Here is an 18,556-nt window from a genome sequence, read left to right on the forward strand (position 1 = left end):
AGCTTTGGCTACAATCGGATAGGAATCAGTAGAATCAAGCAATGGCTGTTCCACTCAGCTGAACAACAGAAGAAAGGCATTGGAAGAGTTCGCTGTGGTTAATCATATCAAAAGCTGAAGTTGGGTTGACGAAGATGAGAAGGGATAGTAAATCACTGTCAAAGTCACAGAGGGTATCATTTGTGACTTTGATTCGGACTGCTTCAGTGCTCTTTTAGGGACAGAAACCTAATTGATGAGATTCAAACATGGAGTTGCAAAAAAGAAAAGCATGAACTTGGGAGATGGAACACATTCAATGACTTTGGAAAGGGAGGGGATTTTGGTGATGGATGGTAGCTTGCAAGGCCAAAGGAATTGAGGGTGGGTTTTTTGAGGCGGGGGGGGGAGATAATGGACATTTTGAAATGGAGCGCAACACTATCTAGGCAAGGGAACTACTTACAAAGTGAACTAAAATTGGACCAAGCAGGTGAGTTGAGTGATCAGCAGTTAAGTGGGAATAGGTTGAGCACAGGAGGTGGACATGATAAGCTAGGACAGTGCAGAAGGGGAGACAAGTGAGAAACAGGAGCAAGATGCGAGTTCATGGTAATAGGAGCCTGGACAGAAGCTTGGCTTTGTAGGCAAGGGAAAGGGAGATTGCAGCAGAGGCAGCTGGATGGATGATCTCAATCACAGTGACATAGAAGTCTTCAAGCTCCTTGCACTTGTTGTTGGAGGTGAGGGTGGAGGGAACAGAAGACAAGGGTTTAAAGGGATGGTTGGTAGTGGAGAAAAGAAGTCTAGGGTTATCTTTGGTTTCTAGGATAATCCAGAGTAACATGTGGTTTTGGCAGAGGTGGAGTTGGCCTGTTGGCACTTGGTAAACCAGTTCTGCAACAGATACGCACCCATTCAATTTGAAAGGATGGAGATGGAGGTCCAAGTTAAGCCCAGACCTACTAGCTGTAAATATCTTGAGTGAAATGAAATTGGGGACACTCATCATTCAGATTCTGGTGCATGAGATTGTACAGTGTAACAATCCAATGTTATTTGGCAGTAAATTAAAAATCCTATTCAGAGTTGTCATGAAGCTGGTTGAACAGGAAATGGAAGAATTTACACTGGTATAGTATAAGTTGTTGGAGGCAAATTTTTGGGAGTTTTGAGAATTTTAGTCAAAATCTAACCCTTTCCATAAGTAACACAGAAATATGTGATTTTGGTACATGTGGGGAAATCTCCATTGAGTAAATAACCATCAGCTTGATGTGCATAAAATTCAAAACTATTCTTGAATTTTACAATAATTGTTCCAATTTATAAATACACCTGTTACTTTTTGCTAATTGATAACATGGATAACATTTAGGATTTGTCTTCCTTTCAGATCACTCAGAATTTAATCAATCCTGCTTTCTCACATACTTGGTGTCATTTGTAAGCTGTGATATTCTACTTTTAATACTTATACCAAAATTACTGATAAATGTAAGCAGAGTTCACGTGACTGATCCCCTGCACTCCACTCGTCACAACTGTCCATTAGAACCACTACTGTGGATCTCTACTCATCACTTCCTATAATTTATCAACTGATTTACATTCTTCTTTTTTCAAGAATCCTTCCTACAGTCACAAATCTCCTCGAAGGGACTTTATCAAATGCCTTCTTCACACCCACTACTTTACTCTCATCTACCCATTGTGTGGCATCTTTAGAGATTCCAATAAATTAGATGGTGCCTTTTGCTTTTGATGAATCCATGTTGGCTTGGAATTATTGCCTTCTTCTCATCCCTTGCTCTTGCCCTTTAATAATGCACATGTGCCACAGTGTTCATCTACAGTAGATTAAACAAACTGATTTGCAATTTTCAAGATCCTGTGTCTGGCCTTAACCGAAACAATGTTATTGTGTTAAATTGTAGAAATTTTAGTTACGAATCTTCTACTTATATTCTTCATTTTCTTAAGCATCCCTTTCCCATTGAGGGGCCACCTTATCCTATAGACAGTACCTTTTACTCCACTTTATTCTATAGGTGGCACCACAGTACCTCACCATATTTTATACGTATTACCTGTGTACCCCTCCTTGTTCTATAGGCAGTGTCACCTGTATCCCACAGTACACTATAAACAGTGCGTTTTACAACACCACTAGACTCCACCATATTTTATAGGCTGTCTCACTCTACCCAAATAATTATTTAGGCTTTGCCACTGTACACCACCGTATTCTACGGACAATGTCACTCTCCTCAACTGTAATCCACCTTATTATTATGCAGGCTGTGCCAATTGCAGCCAGCAAAAATGCCTGAAATAAAAACAGAAAAGTAGTTTGCTTTTACCTTTTATCACTAAAGAGAAGTTTCCACTGGAGAATGCAGAAGTCGACATCATTACCCTCCCCTGGTTGTAGCTGTTATAGACCCGCTGATCCCCTGCTGAGAACATATCGAGCACACGATCGACCTTGTATTCACCGCTGATTGAGAACCAGTCCCAATGGGCCACCCGTTGACGGTCATTCAAACGGTCCTGGGTCCAGACTATTCGCTGACTGTAGCACTGCAGCACCACCTCCGACCCAGCGGGGGCAGATATGTTTTGGTATGCCACCACAACACTATCTGGGTTCATTGCATTCGCAGGAACTAGAAAAAGAAGTGATATCATTTTAATTTCTCACCTGATTTGAACTCCATTTTCTCCACTCCAGTAATGCTCTTCCACTTGTCAGTTCCCTCTCTCCTGTCTCAAAGGCGCTGGCTTACTGGGTTGTGGGTTCCAACCTCCACTAAGTGGTAGCAGGGCACAGGACCACAGAATCGTTAAAGCACAGGAGGCCATTCGGCCCATTGTAGAAAGTATCAAAAGCAAGCTAGATCCTGTCTACCTCTGGTATTCATACACAAACACTATCTAGCTAGTGATCTGGCGCAGGAAACCTGGCTGAATTTTCCTTACAGTCCAGTGGCAGTGAGGTGATGTAGCATCCATCCTGCTGCCTTGGCTGAGAACAGTCATGGATGTCTTATGATCTGAGGCTAGCAGTATTTATTGAGAGTATCTAACTACCGTGTAAAATCTTTATCCTAGCAATGTATAAATGCCTTTTAGTTTCTAACTATTTGACTTATCATGTGGATATTTTATGTTGGCAATTTAATTGGGAAGTTAAATCACATTTCAATACATACATGCTGCCAGGTAAAGTTGACCAAAGATACAAGGGCAGTCGGTTTTGGAGGAGTCAGCTTGTTTTAACTTGGTTCATTAGTGCAGTAACCAAAACCTTCTGGATTCTGAGCTACTAAAATTATTGCCATTTCAATGGCCAATTGAAAACTTAATCAGAATTGTAACTTTCTACTGCAGCAAGCTTCAAATGTTGTAATTTTAAATGATATTAAAACCTCACTTGGAGCCTTGCACCCAGCCGAATATTCTCTCCTACATTCAGCCTAATATTCACTCCTACATTTCCTCACCGTAGCACTAACTAGGGAGTGACTATAGTCATTTAGATGGGGAAAGATTTCTACTAGATACTATCCACAGTGAAGTCACAGTAGGCAGGGTACAGCAAAGCAGCAATTGCTGCACCATTTTAGGAAAAAAACAGTAAAAACTGGGAAATAAGAATACTGGTCCAAACTTACAAGACCAGTTTGGCCCATTATTCTTAGTTCTCAGGTTTTACTGTTTTTTCATTCTGGGAGAGCATTGAAGAAGGTGAACAACGGGTCTCTTCCTCACCACAGTCACCTTGAGGATAACATGTGGAGGCGGTGAGATCCCAGGCACGTGGGAAGGATCCAATGGGGAGGGCCTCTCTCATCACCAGCTGTGTCTTGGTGCTTGTTTGAAAGTTTTGGTGATGAGGCATTCTGCCAAATGACTTTGACAGGCTGCTCAGGGAAATTTCCGACAGGATCTACCATCTCCTTTTCCCGCAGGGCCTCGAGGATGTTACGTGCGGACCACTATCTAATTGACTTATGGTCAAAGTTGTTTTCTGCATAAATTTTTCCATGAGAGATAGGTGGTATGGCACAGTCCAACTGCTTGGAGTGTTTCACAGCAACATGGTTAGACCCATCCTTTGCAATGCTGGGGACAGGGAGAATCTCAGCACATAGTGACACTTGGTGTTTGGGTACCAAGGATCCGTACACAGCTTGTATATTTTTGGAAAAAAAGGTGTTTTTTTTTATACATTCATGAGATATGGGCATTGCTGGCTCGACTAGCTTTATTGCCCATCCTTAATTGCCCTTGAGAAGGTGATGGTGAGCTGCCTTCTTGAACCGTTACAATCTCTGTGGTGGAGGTACACCCACAGTGCTGTTAGGGAGGGAGTTCGAGGATTTTGACCTAGCAACAGTGAAGGAATGGTGATAAATTTCCAAGTCAGGATGGTGAGTGGCCTAGAAGGGAACTTCCAGATGGTGGTGTTCCCGTGTGTCTGCTGCCCTTGTCCTTCTACATGGTAGTGGTCATAGGTTTGGAAGGTGCTGTCTAAGTAGCCTTAGTGAATTCCTGCAGTGCATCTTGTAGATGGTACACACTGCTGCCGCTGTGTTCGGTGGTGGAGGGAGTGAATGTTTGTGGATGGGGTGCCAATCAAATGGGCTGCTTTGTCCTGGATGGTGTCAAGCTTCTTGAGTGTTGTTGGAGCTGCATTCATCCAGGCAAGTGGAAGGTATTCCATCACACTCCTGACTTGTGCCTTGTAGATGGTGGACAAACTTTGGGTTGTCAGGAGGGGAGTTACTTGCAATAGGATTCCTGGTCTCTGAGCTGCTCTTGTAGCCACAATATTTATAAGGCTAATCCAGTTCAGTTTCTGGTCAATGGTAATCCCCAGAATGTTGATAGTGGGGGAATTAGTGATGGTAATGCCATTGAAAGTCAAGGGGCAATGGTTAGATCTTCTCTTGTTGGAGATGATCATTGCCTGGCACTTGTGGCGCGAATGTTACTTGCCACTTGTCAGCCCGAGCCTGGATATTGTTCAGGTCTTACTGTATTTGGACAAGGACTGCTTCAGTATCTGAGGAGTCGTGAATGGTGCTGAACATTGTGCAATCATCAGCAAACATCCCCACTTCTGACCTTGTGATGGAAGGAAGGTCATTGATGAAGCTGCTGAAGATGGTTGGGCCTAGGACACTAATCTGAGGAACTCCTGCAGTGATGTCCTGGAACTGAGATGATTAACCTCCAACAACAATCATATTCTTTTGTGCTAGGTATGACTGCAACCAGTGGAGAGTTTTCCCCCTGATTCCCTTTGACTCCAGTTTTGCTACGGCTCCTTGATGCCACACTTGGTCAAATGCTGTCTTGAGTCAAGGGCAGTCACTCTCATCTCACCTCTGGAGTTCAGCTCTTTTGTCCATGTTTGTACCAAAGCTGTAATAAGATCAGGAGCTGAGTAGCCCTGACGGAACCCAAACTGAGCATCAGTAAGCAGGTTATTGTTAAGCAAGTGCTGCTTGGTGGCACTGTTGATGACCCCTTCCATCACTTTACTGATGATCGAGACTAGATTAATGGGGCAGTAATTGGCTAGGTTGGATTTGTCCTGCTTTTTGTGTACAGGACATACCTGAGCAATTTTCCACATTGCTGGGTAGATGCCAGTGTTGCAGCTGTACTGGAACAGGTAGGCTACGGGCACAACAAGCTCTGGAGCACAAGTCTTCAGTACTATTGCTGGAATACTGTCAGGGCCCATAGCCTTTGCAGTATCCAGTGCCTGCACCTGTTTCTTGATATCATATGGAGTGTATTGAATTGGCTGAAAACTAGCATCTGTGATGCTGTGGACCTCCAGAGGAGGCTGAGATAGATCACCAACTCAGCACTTCTGGCTGAAGATTGTTGCAAATGCTTCACTCTTTGGCACTGATGTGCTGGGCTCCCCCATCGTTGAGGATGGGGATACTTGTGGAGCTTCCTCCTCCAGTTTAATTGTCTACCACCATTCACGACTGAGTTTTCCCAGGGAAGGTCACTGTCTAAGGTCTTTCAGCTATAGTGCACCGAGGGGCTGAAAACTCTGTGGACCCACTCATGCCTGATATGCTATGTATATTGCGAATATCAAGAATATTGAAATAATATTGAGGCACCTCAGAGTGGAACATTCTGTATGGAGAAAAGTTGAGTTTTAATCACATTTTCTGTAATATTCAATTTGAAAGATTTTGTAATGTAGTCTTACAAATTTTGAATAAAGTATAGTTTTGGAAAAAAAACTTACACAACATTAAACTCAATGCAAAATGAAAATTGAGCAGGATATAGAATGGGCTGCCAATTCCCTATCATCCATTTTGCGCTATTGTCTAGGATGAATTTCCTCCCCAACTTTTAAAAAATGACTTCACTATTTTGTATTCAGGTAATCAATCTAATACTGCCTATTTTGCAACATTTACCCTTTTATCCCTAAGTGTCTGAGTTGAGCATTCAGTCATGTAGAGATTAGAACTTATCATAAGTACATGAGGCAAGAATATCTATATTGACTTCAACATTTGGACAAAGGCCACACCCAATATGCTGATTTGTTTTTCCTCTTCAGATGCTGGTGACACTGCTGTGTATTGCTAGCAATTTCTGTGGGTAAAAACTTGTTTTCCAATGCAATTGCTATGCAAGCGTTCAGCAATGTTCTACATTCTCATCACGCAAAAAGTAATTATTCACTCCTTATATAATTACATAAAAAGAATTAAGTAATAAGAAATTTCTTACCATTAGTGTAGGCAATGGCAAATTTCACTGTAAAGAAAGGATGAGAAAGATTATAAGTTTTTTAAACTTCTGAACACCAATGTGGAGCTCAGGGCTCATTTTATGCAAGTGCTAAAATAGAGTTTAGATTCTTCTATTGTAACAGTTTACTTTAATCTCACCCTACTGCTAAACTGACATGATATTGGTCAAGAGAAGGCGGATGTTATTTTTGCCTTCCTGGATGATCTTTGCATAAAGGGCAGTTTTAGGTGATGGAAATCAGAACTCAATAATGGTCTAAGTGGTTTTGCCAGATCAGGCAATGAATGGTTAAACCAGTTGTTCGCTAAAAATGATCAAGTCTACGCCCCTGGGCGTAAGGAAGCCAACATGAGGTGTATACTGGGAGAATGATTAGGGTGGGAAAGAGTTATAATTCTAGTGGGACAGGAGCATCAAAGGTAATGGAAAAGTGTGATTTAGGGAATCAATAGCTGTTAAGCATCATAATGGATTAACCATCAAAGACTAGATAGCGGAGAGTTTGAGATTGTAGAGGTAAGTGGCTTGGGGGGTGGGGGGAAGATATTCCAGGGTTTGACACTGAAAGAAGTGGGTTTGAGAAGAAGAGAGGTGAATGTGGGTAGAAAGCAATGCAAGAAAATGATCAATGATTACCTTATCCGTGATATTTGTGATAGGAGTAGGGAGGCCGCGTGAGAACATGGGATCGAGTGGTGGTATTTGTGGGTAGGAGTGATTTAAGGAGGAAAGAAGGGCAGTAAAATCAAAAATCAAAGATGAGAATACAAGAAGTTTTGAGATGGAGCTTGAAATCACCAAGGATGAGAAGTCACTCAGTGCAGAAGAGAAAAGAAAGCAAAGAAGATATTTAAGTAAGAAATTTGGAGTGATATTTGGGTGGGTCGTACAGATCAAGAATTTTAGGTGAAGGGTGGAACAAGGTGGGAGAAGTTGCCAGAGGAATAGGGGACAGACCAAGGTGTATTTTAACATTTGGAGGGCAGGGGAATAGCGACACTTTGAGTTTCAATGTGCAGTGACACCTGTGCTTTAGGAGGGTTCCAAAATGTGGGATTTGCCATCCATTATGCAGGTGTGTGCTGTTTAAATGTCATTGTGAACTTGTGGCTTCTGCTTGTTTGACAAGCTGCACGAGCTTGAAGCAGAGAAGCAGTAAGTTTGTCAACAGCTTCAAGATCTGCAAAAAGAGATAAGTTTGTGTCTCTCAAGTGCAGGTAATAGTTGCATGTGTCTTATTATTTTTTGATTTGACTTTTTAAATTGATAGCATCTGGACTGTTACATTTTTAATTGCGGATGACCGAAGTTTTTGGGGCACAAACCACAATTAGATACACAAACAGATTCGCAAGGATAAACAAAATTATGATGGAAGGGGGTACAAACAGCGGGAGTTGACCGTAGTATCTTCACACTTTTCCCATCCACAAGGCTACATGTGCTTTGGCAATATCATTGTATTTAGCAAGTTAAGTAGCATTATGAATCTCAGGTAGGACTCATCTTTAGAACAAGTGATTCATTTTTTGCAACTCATCACCAATGTGCATCACTGAGTTACTGTCACATTCCAACATCATTATATTTGAACAACTATTATCAATGCTTACAAGATTGAGGCATTGCCCAATTGGCCATGATTCAGAGTTAGGAGATGCTCACTGGTTTTGATATCCACACGATGTAACTTATTCTGTATATGTATTCTCTAGATGTTAATTCTCCACTGTTGTGGGTTAAAGCTCCAGTCCAGGACTTCAGTACAAAAATCAAGGTTGGCACGACCAGTACAGTACTGACGGAGTGCTGCATCATCATAAGAGCATAAGAAATAGGAGCAGGATTATACCCCTTGAGCCTGCTCCACCATTCATATGATCATGACTGATCTTCTGCCTCAACTTTATTTTTCAACCCACTCCCCATATCTCTTGATTCCCAAAAATCTGTCTTTCTCAGCCTCTGGAGATACCATGTTTTGGATGAAACATTAAACTGAGGCCCCGCCTGCTCTCTCAGGTAGGTGTAAAAGATCTCAGAGTACTGATTCGATGAAGAGCAGTGGAATTCTTCTTGGAGTCTTGGTCAGTATTAATCTTTCAATCAACATCACCAAAAAACAGATTTTCTGGTAAATATCACATTGCTGTTTTTGAGAGCTTATGTGCAAATTGGCTGCTGTATTTCCTACATTACTGCGCTTCAAAAGTAGCTCAATGGCTGTAAAGTGCTTTAGGTCATCCTGTGGTTGTGAAAGGTGCTATATAAATGCAAGTCTTTCTTTTCTGTTCTACATTGGAGTTGTGGTAAAGAATGCAGGAAACTGTCTCAACTTCAGTTTATTTAAAAGGATGGTACCGGAACAATCCATGGTGAAGATGATTACATTGTCATGGCTACAGCTGCTTCATATGTCTGAAGGTGCAACAGTTTTCAACAGGGAAGGATTATCTACCTTGGTAGGTTTAAAACAGCCAGTAATGCAATAGCAGCAGCAGGGAGAACAGAGTTCAATTTATTTGGATTGGTGGAGTGTTCCCATAATCGCTAGACACTTTGACAGCAGAAAAACAAAGGGGTGAGTTTTAATTGTCGAAAAACAGGTGGGTTTAGGTTGGCTGGGATATTACAAATTTCAAACCTGAACCCAACCCACCTCGAACCTACCCACTTCTGGTTTTAATGGAGGTGGGGGTGAAGTAGGTAACCGACTTGCTCCCAGGAAGCGGGTCGTTCATTTAAACGTTTTAATAACATTGCATGCATTTTACATTTTACCTCTCTTTTAAATTTTACACTTGCTGGCCATATTTCCTGGTCCTTGAAAAACCCAGCAGCTGAAGGGAGGAGAGGAGTGTTGGATCCAGCAGCTAAGTGCCTTTCCAGCACTGTTTGTGGGCGAGGAGGAGCAGGAGAACTTCCCCTTAGCCCCCAAAATTAACTTGCCCCCTGTCACACAATCAGACACCCCGTAACCTGACCCACCATCATTTGTCTACGATCACCTGGGCACCTGCCTTTGATCTCCCCTTAGAGCTACTTCCAATCTCACCCTGTCTACTGGACTTTCTGATCCTTCCCTCCTCTCCTTGTTTCCTCACTGCAGCATGGTGCTGAAGGCCTCCTTACCCAGTATCCAGATAGCTTTTTGAACTGTTAAATTCAGCAGGACCTGAGGGAAACCCATTATTATAGATTTCCCAAATGCAAAACTGCTTCCCTCACGCCCCTGCTTCCTCCCTGCATATATTGGGGCTAGAGACTCAGAGCTGCAGGCTTCATAATATTTGGTCAGTGCCCAATTTGAGTTAGCCAGATTCACAGAATGTTATTCCAAGTTCCAACTTTATCTTTATCGTCACTTAAAAAGGAACATGATAAGTATCAACTGCAGAGAGTGTCTATCAGTGAGTGTTCATGCATTTTTTGTACAGCTCTTTAGCTCCATCAAATGACCACAGATATCATTCAAACAGTATATTCTTCAAGCTTCCTTTTGTATCCATTCCACAAAGCGATCACCATTTTAAGGTGTTACAGCTATATCTTTAATGGCCGCATTCAGCTCTGATGAGAAACTTTTCAAATTTGCCAGCTGAAAATGAGATAACGAAACAAAAGTGCCCTTCCTGGAGATTCAGAGCTAAAGTTGTGTACTTCGAAGAGGTTCCCAGTTCTCTTAAAGATGCAGTTCACCCAGATTCTGGTCTTCTCTTCCTTTCCTGAAGGTGCTGATTCTCACTGGGGCTCAGGTTCCTTCCTCTCCTGAAGGTGCCTACTCTCATTGAGATTCAGATTTACAGGAGCTCATGACCTTTTAGTACCTAAGCAAAGTGCCGTTCTTCCTACATGAGCCCAAACAGGGGGTATGGGGAAGATACTGGACTTTGGAGAACATTACAGCAACTCATCAGAGCTCTGAGTCTCTAGCCCCAATATATGCAGGGAGGAAGCAGGGGCGTGAGGGAAGCAGTTTTGCATTTGGGAAATCTATAATAATTGGTTTCCCTCAGGTCCTGCCGAATTTAACAGTTCAAAAAGCTGTGGTCATCAGAAGACATAGGTCCACAATCATCTTCTGGACGCAGTGAATCATGATTAGGAATTGGCTTATCTTTTCTCTGCCTTTGTTCAACATTTACATGCATCAGCTATGGATCAGTTGGTTGCATTCTCACCTCTGAGTCAGAATGCTGTGGATTTGAGTACCATTCCAGAGATTTCGTTTCATAACCCAGGCTGACACTCCCAGTGCAGTAGTATTGTTGGAAGTGCTATCTTTTAGGTGAGATGGTACACTGAGGCCCTATCTGCCCTTCCAAATAGATGCAAAAGATACCATGGGCAGAATTATCCCTTCGGTGAGCGGGGCCCGCCCAACTGAGGGCGCCGATCGGGAACCCGCCAACTCGCGCCCGCTCCCACACAACCCCCTCGACAGGGGGAAAATGCTGCCCCCCGGCACTATTCGAAGAAGAGCGGGTGAGTTCTTCCCAGTGCCCCGGCCAATATTTATCCCTCAACTAACATTATTAAAAGCAAGTCATTTGGTCATTTATTAAAGTGTTGTTACTGGGCGCAAATTAACTACATTACACTTCAAAAATACTTCATTGGCTGTAAAGCGCTTTTGAACATCCTAGCTCTTGAAAGACACAATATAAAAGCAAGTCTTTTCTCTGCTTCCCATGGATCGCTGTAGGAAATACTGGCATGTTTTGTTGGATGTTTAACCAGTTTCTACAACCCCACTTTAGAATAAGTCCTGAACAACCTCTAATATTTAAATAAGTGAAATGATTGGTAAAGTTAATATTTTAAGTCAAAACATAATTTCAATCTTAGAGATTCCTGCCCATGTAAGTTAAGAATGGGAGTTCCTCAGCCCACCTGAATTGGCTTATCATTTAAAACCATGTTCAGAGGCCTTTCAAATGATTGGAATCTTCTTTCTGCCTGGTACTCAACCTTCTCTGAACTGTCCTCTCTTTGTCCAGTTAATTGAAAACAGCCAAATATCCTCTGTCTTCTGTCTCCCCATATCCTTGTTGAAAGGCTTATCAGACTGTCCCATACTCCAAAACATTATTTTCCAGACCTCCCTTAACTCTCCTCCTCCTAAAGGCTTTTAGAAATCCAAGATTTCTGGTGCCTTAATCACCACTTTCTAGTTCCTTGGTGTCGTCAACACTATGGACCCCAAACCCGGGTCAGCAGTTTTCTCCTGAATTCTGTAGATAATTTTACTGCATTTTGAGAAGAATTGTAGCCCAAAGACTCTCCGGACAGACCAATGCCAAAGGAAGCAATTGCTGTAGCACTGAGTCAAATGGACTAGAAGCCCCAGGTTTATCTCCTGGTCTTTGTTGAGTTCGCTGAACTCCATCAAGAAAGTAACTGGATTTCCACAGTTGATCTCACTTTACTTGAACTAGGGCAGGAAAACACAGCTTAGATTCCTTCTCTTGAATTACTATTGGTCAACATCTGCTGGACGCTATGGGAGGATTTTCCCCTCGGTGGGTGGGTGCAGCGGGTGGGCCGGGGAGCGGCCGCAAAACGGTCCAGTACCCGCAATCGGGCCCAACCATGATTTCCTGCTGGCTGGCCAATTAACGGCCAGCGTGAAACGCGTGCTGGGAGCCTCGGCGTTGCCGGGGTGGGGGCGGGAGGAGCGTGAGCGCTGAAGTTTGCGCATACGCAGGTGTGCTCTCACTGAAAGCTCCCTGAAGACACAGCTGAAGAATTTTAAAATGAGAAATAAAGATTTTAAAAGGAAAACATGTCCCTACATGTGACTCTGTCACATGAGCAGGGACATGTGAAAAATGAGTTTAAAATTTTTTAATTGTTTTTTTCAGTCATTGTTGGAAACCTCATCCCGCCTGTGGATGAGGTTTCGCAAAAAATGCAAAGGCCGCCCAGCCTATTCGCCCGCCCCCCAACCGTGAAGTTGGACGGGCAGCAAAAAATTCAATTTAATTAATTGATTGATTAATGGGCTTAATAGCTTTCTTAATTGTCAACGGGCACACTGCCGACTCTCGCACGTGCCCGCTGATTGAAATATCTTGCGAGTGCGTGATGATACTCACCCGACGTCATCGCGCGCTATTTCACGCTCGTGCGTTTCAGGCACGTGTCTGCTCACCGAGCTGAAAATCCTGCCCTATATGTATTGATGCTGTGTGAGAACAGGGTCAGGTTTGGCCTTGATACTCACCATGACACTGAAGGCTTCTTTTCCTGGTTCCATGGAGACGGGTGAGGAAGTGGGACTGGGAGGAAAATTACAAAATCTCATGTTGGGGCAGCTCCCCAACAAGATCCCACCATTGAGCATTTTGCCGGTGGCAGGTTTTGACCGCCACTGACTACCTGGCCCAGTAGCGGCGGATAGCTGATGAAGCTCCATTAAGTCCCCATTTGGGGTCATGTTGGCAACTCCACAGTAGCAGATGGGCCCCTGTTGAGGCCAAAGTTCAGCTATAGCTTGCAGATAGTCTCCTGGTGGCAGACCGGGGAACAAGCGAAGCCTCCTCTAAATTTTTCACCCACCCGCTAAGCCATGGCTGCCAGAGGGCCACAGCTGAGGCTGACGGGGTGGGGGGGGGCCTCTGCAGCCTGGCAGATGTGGCCACACATTTTTTTCCATAATTACAGTTCTTCAGAGGAATATTCTATCTTTAGCTCCCCTCCTGTTCTCCTATCCACATTAGCAGCACTGCTGACTTGCTTTTGTTGTGGGCACTCCTATTGGGCCTGCCAGTTCCCTGGTCCACCCGCCGTCTTTAAATAGGTTGGGATCCTGGCTGCAGCTTCTTAATTGGCTGCTTCTGCGAAGATCGCAATGAACATTCCGCCACGGATCAAGGGCAGGTAAATGGAGGCACAGATCAGCCATGATCTACTTAAACGGCGGAACAGATTCTTGGGGCTGAATTACCTATTCCATTCCTACAAAAATTCTTGTGACCCTTGGCAGATAAAACAGCGGGTTAGTAAAAGGGGGAGGATAATTACAGTCGAGGTTAGTAACAGCTGTTTTGAATTAGAAAGGAATTCTGAGCTGTGCAGAGTCAGGAACTTCAGGGTCACATGACCTTGCTCTTAAAGCGAGAGAAGAGAAAAACAGTTAAAAAAACATTAAAAATATCATCTGGGGAGCACCTGCCAGGAAGTGAGTAACTAACCAGGGCACCACATTAGTGAAGAGCATTGGAGTAAACTGGAGCAAGTGATGCAGCAGGGTCAGTGAGAATAACAAAATAAATAGATTGTCATAAATTAGGCACAGGCATAGGAGTAAAGACCGTTCAATGGCATGAAATATTATTGAATTTAAAACTCTTTCCAATGTTAAAACAGAACAACCAGCATAATGCACAACAAATCACAACACTGCAAACAGAATAATGCACAGGCAGGGGTGTGATATGTACAGGATAGCACCCAGTATACGGTGTGTTATGTACAGGATTATTCACAGAGTGTACTAAATGCAGTGCAACACAACAGTTAATGTAATGCATAAGCATAATACAAATATTACATCACTGCCAACAAGCTATTCAACATGAGGGATCATCACAAGTTAGCTTGATCTTGTCCCACCTCTCATCCACACAGTTTCCATCAGAAATCATTAGATAATGATCAGGAGCAGGGAATCTGGTGGATTTTCCCTCCCTACCCCCCAATGCTAACCCCATTCCCCTTTTACTGTCTGATTTTGATGTCACTCTACTCTTCCTCTGGATCTATTGTCACTCTCTCTCTGATTCTAATCCCATTCCCCTTTTACAATCTCTAATTCTAATGCAAATTTACAAAAATCCATCTGACCCGATTCTCTTTCCACAAGATGAATTATTTTAACAACAATATCATGAAAGCAAAGGTCTCCATGTTCCTGGAACTGTCAGAGTAAGGCTCTGATTTTTTTTGTTTACAGGCACAAGGAAGAATGGTGGGCCTGGAAGGTATGTGATAAGGACTCACTCAATTTTGTCTATTTCTGTGAGTTTTAGAGCATAAAGTGCCAGAACTAGCAGAGTGCATCCTGGGATGGAAAGAATAATTTTCAGACATTTACAGTTGCTGACAAGGAGATTTCAGTGTGTCTGTTTCTCTCATCTCCGGTGTAACAGTTACAAACAGTACAAGCAATCGTTTTCACAAGCCCATCCTAATTTGTTATGTGGCAATTTTAACCCTGCCAACCTGGCAGAAACCAGATGGGCAGCTAAAATCATCTGCGGAATTGCCTGCCCAGGACCCGCTCTTCCCCGCAGGTTCCAAGTTTAGCGGGCATTCTGCACAGGTGAGGAAAAACCCTCATGATTCTTCTTTAAATATGGGGTCACCTGGGCCTGACTGCTATGGTAATTAGCTCCCTTTGTTGGGAAGCATGAAGGAGCTGGAACAGGCTCACAAAGACAAGTGTTGATACTTTTTTTGGCTTCCTTGTGAGGCCAGGAAAAACAAAAGTGCTCTTCCCCTGTCCTGGATTCACCCTTTCCCTGGCCACAAGGCACTCCCATCTATTTAACCGAGTATCAGGGACCATTCCTTCAGCTACCCAACCACTCACTGCAGCCCAGCCAGGTGCAGCTTCTTGCCAGTTTTGAATGGAGACTGTGGGGTCTATGTGGATTAAATCTCCTGGGCCTCCATTTGTCAATGTTGGTATAGTTGGTGCCTCCAGCTGTGGGCCTCCAGTTAAAATCGGGGCTTTAGTCTGTCCAGTCTTCTTCCCATCTCCCTTGCAGGTGTTTACTTGTGATAGTGTACAGGTTCCACAGAGAATGCCCACTGTTCAGTATTTACTTCATCTGACCATCCTTCACATGCAAGTCTTTTTTTTTGAAAAATATACTTTATTCATAAAATATCTGGAAGAACATTCCAAACCATTTCAAAATCACAATCACAAAAGTACAATCAGATTCAACTTCTACACATAGATCACAAGGTGCATCAATACAATCAATGAATATTACAATCATTTCAACATGGTCAATGCAGACAACCATCTTTCACATGCAAGTCTTGTTAGTGAGCGTTAGAAGTACATTTGTGGGAGAATCACAGCAAAGCCCAATCCTCTCCTCCTCTGGTTATTTGCAGGCATCTTTCGGTGGAAGTGACTGGGTAGTCATCAGGGGCAAGGGCCCTTGATTTGTTTCCCTTTCTAACCTGGGCACTGAGGTCAATTGTAATCATGACTGAGGTCAACTATACATAGAAGGAAAGACTTCAGGTCTATATTCAAATTTAACGCAATGAGCTCATATTTTGTTCCGTGTTACCTGATCTGGCTTTGGATAAAGTAATGCGAAATGAACTGTCACATTAGCCAGATCCTTTTAAGAGTGAATTTCACTGTGATGTTTCTCTTTTATTCCCAAGGGCTGAATTTTGTGGTCATCAAGATGATGGATGTTAATATGGAGAATACCTTCCACAACAGGTAAGCAGTCTGAACATCAAACACTGCCAGGGACCAGTACAGCACAAGTTAAATACAAAGTAAAACTCCCTCTATACTGCTCATTGAACACTCCAAGGGCAGATACAACACGGATTAGATACAGGGCCAAGCTTCATCGTGCAAAGAACTGAGCAGAGCAGCTCTAAATGTGCAAGAGTAATTGCATAGCATCATTATCACTGGCAGGAAGGATGTTTGCTTAAACTCTGCTGCTTTATTCCAGAGGCAAACGTGAAAGCCACTGCGTATGTTTGTCTAATCTCTGATTAAAGCACACAAGTCAACAAGCTTCCATTAACATCCTGCCCATATATACTGTTCAACTCAGAACACCCTAACCAGTAAACTTTAATTTAGCGATTGCCTCTTTGTCCAGTTATCAAGTGATACAGAAGAATGTAAATTTCAAATCAGGATACAATTATGTGATTTATATCTCTGAATCTTTAACTTGTCTCTTTTTAAAGAAAATCAGTAGGCAAAACTTCTTACCTTTTAAAAGCAGGAGATGCCATATCAGGAGTTTTGCTAGTTGTCCCATTCTTTTTCTTTTGTCTTTAGTAAACTTTTCTCGGTTGTTTCAATCAAAAACAAATCATGACATCATCACAGTGCTTTGTTGCAGAAACTCCAAGCGTTTTTGGTCCAAAGGGACCTGCTTAAGCTTGGAGATTTTCTTTAATCGAGGTGGTGGGGGTGGTGTGTTGACCTGTCCTGTCAGTGGAGATTTTTTGTTGAGCTGGGACCAGCCTCACAAGCAAATGAGCCCTTTTTGCCTGCAATTAATTCCAAATCCTATGCTGTTCCTAGCTTTGGCAGAGGGTAATGTGACTCTCCCGCTAATCACACTGCTCTGCACGGCTCCAGATCCTAAGCTGTGTTTCTTCTTTCTGTGTGTGTTATTAATTTGCTCAGAATTGGAGCAGCTTTGAGCTGTCTCAGCCCTATTTGGCTCTGGGCCCTAAAACTTCTTCACTTTGGATTTTTTGGACTTATTTTGATTTTCTTTTCCCTCTTTAATCTGAACTTTCCTTATAGAAATCTCACAGCCAAGATCTGTTAACCCTCTGTGTGCTGGTGTAACTCGAAGTGCAATGTCCTCTCAAAAATAATGGGCAGAATTTGACACTGATCTGGTGGGCGCAAGCCCAACCTGATCGTGCGTGAAATTGTGCGATATGATGTCAGGTGAGCGTCCCGACGTCATCCCATGCTTGCACGATATTTCTGTTGGCGGGTGCGTACAAAAGTCGGAAGTGCGTCTACCGACAATTAAGTGGCCAGTTAAGGTCATTAATGGTGCAATTGTCTTTATTTTACGTTGCCCATTCAACCTTATGGTTGGCAGATGGGTGAATCAGCCTTTACATTTTTCATGAAACCTCATCCAAGGGCGCGGTGAGGTTTCTGTGATGAAATAAAAATAAAAATTGGTGATCAACACTTTTATCATGTATATTTTCAGGTGCCTGATTAGGATGCTTGGACATTTTTTTCTGCTTTTCAAAACTTTATTTGAGGATTTTCGGGTCTGCAGCTCCCTGAGGCAGCTCTCAGCATTCAGGAAGCTTTCTCTCAGCGCTGGCCCATGTCTGCGTTGATGTCAGCACCCTCCCTCTTCCCGTCCCCACCCCCGTAGCGGAGCTTCTCAGCACGCATTTCACGCTGGCTGGCCGTTAATTTGGCCGATCCTGGGCCCGCTGATCATGCCAGCCTGCCGACCTAAAAATTCTGCCCAACATACCAAGTCTGCCAAATATGGGCTTGAGCTATCTCTTGGCACATGCTTACTTGTAGCAGGCAGCCCAAGTGGCTGATTATGGTTATGCCATGCCATACTTAATTTTAATTTTTCCGAATGAAATTCCTGTCCCTTATTTGAATAGGCCACTGGCTCATGATGGACCTGTTCAGGGAGCTTGGTTTGGCCTTGGGGCACACTTGGCTAGGACCAGAGATGAGTGACCAGTTAATCTAGTTTTTTTTAAGGCGGTTTTGGTTTTCGTAAAACAGATTAATATTGCCACATGTATCTGTTTCTTTTCTCTCATTCTCCTCCCCCCACTCTCTCATTTTCGGTGCCTACTGTTCCTGGGTCCTGGTACTGCTCCCCGTGGATCTTTTCCAATGGTCTTTTCCAAGGACCCATTAGTCCTGTGTGAATCCAGGCAATGAGTGTTTGCAGGCCGTTCAGTTTTAAAATGATTTGTTCTTGGGATGTAAGCCAGTGTTTTTGCCCATTAATAGTTGCCCTGAGAGCATTAAGAATCAACT

At 43.1% G+C, this 18,556-nt stretch overlaps 1 protein-coding gene across 4 annotated transcripts in view; it reads right to left on the bottom strand.

Moving 5' to 3' along the window:
* The window catches only part of LOC144690453 (matrix remodeling-associated protein 8-like), a 56,574-nt gene extending 39,394 nt beyond the window's left edge, over positions 1-17,180 (bottom strand). For 3 of the 4 annotated variants that reach the window (XM_078557976.1, XM_078557974.1, XM_078557973.1), the window contains exons 1-3: positions 16,775-17,174; positions 6,763-6,789; positions 2,343-2,648 (exon numbers count right to left, since the gene is read on the bottom strand). In XM_078557976.1, the coding sequence (XP_078414102.1) occupies positions 2,343-2,648; positions 6,763-6,789; positions 16,775-16,823 (382 nt within the window). In that variant the 5' untranslated portion in view covers positions 16,824-17,174. Of the gene's footprint in view, positions 1-2,342; positions 2,649-6,762; positions 6,790-16,774 lie in introns of all 4 variants that reach the window. The other variant, XM_078557975.1, reaches the window with a different exon arrangement.
* Positions 17,181-18,556: the final 1,376 nt, after the last annotated feature.

The sequence above is a fragment of the Cetorhinus maximus genome, chromosome 15, assembly GCF_964194155.1.
Source record: "Cetorhinus maximus chromosome 15, sCetMax3.hap1.1, whole genome shotgun sequence".
Taxonomy (NCBI): Eukaryota; Metazoa; Chordata; class Chondrichthyes; order Lamniformes; family Cetorhinidae; genus Cetorhinus; species Cetorhinus maximus.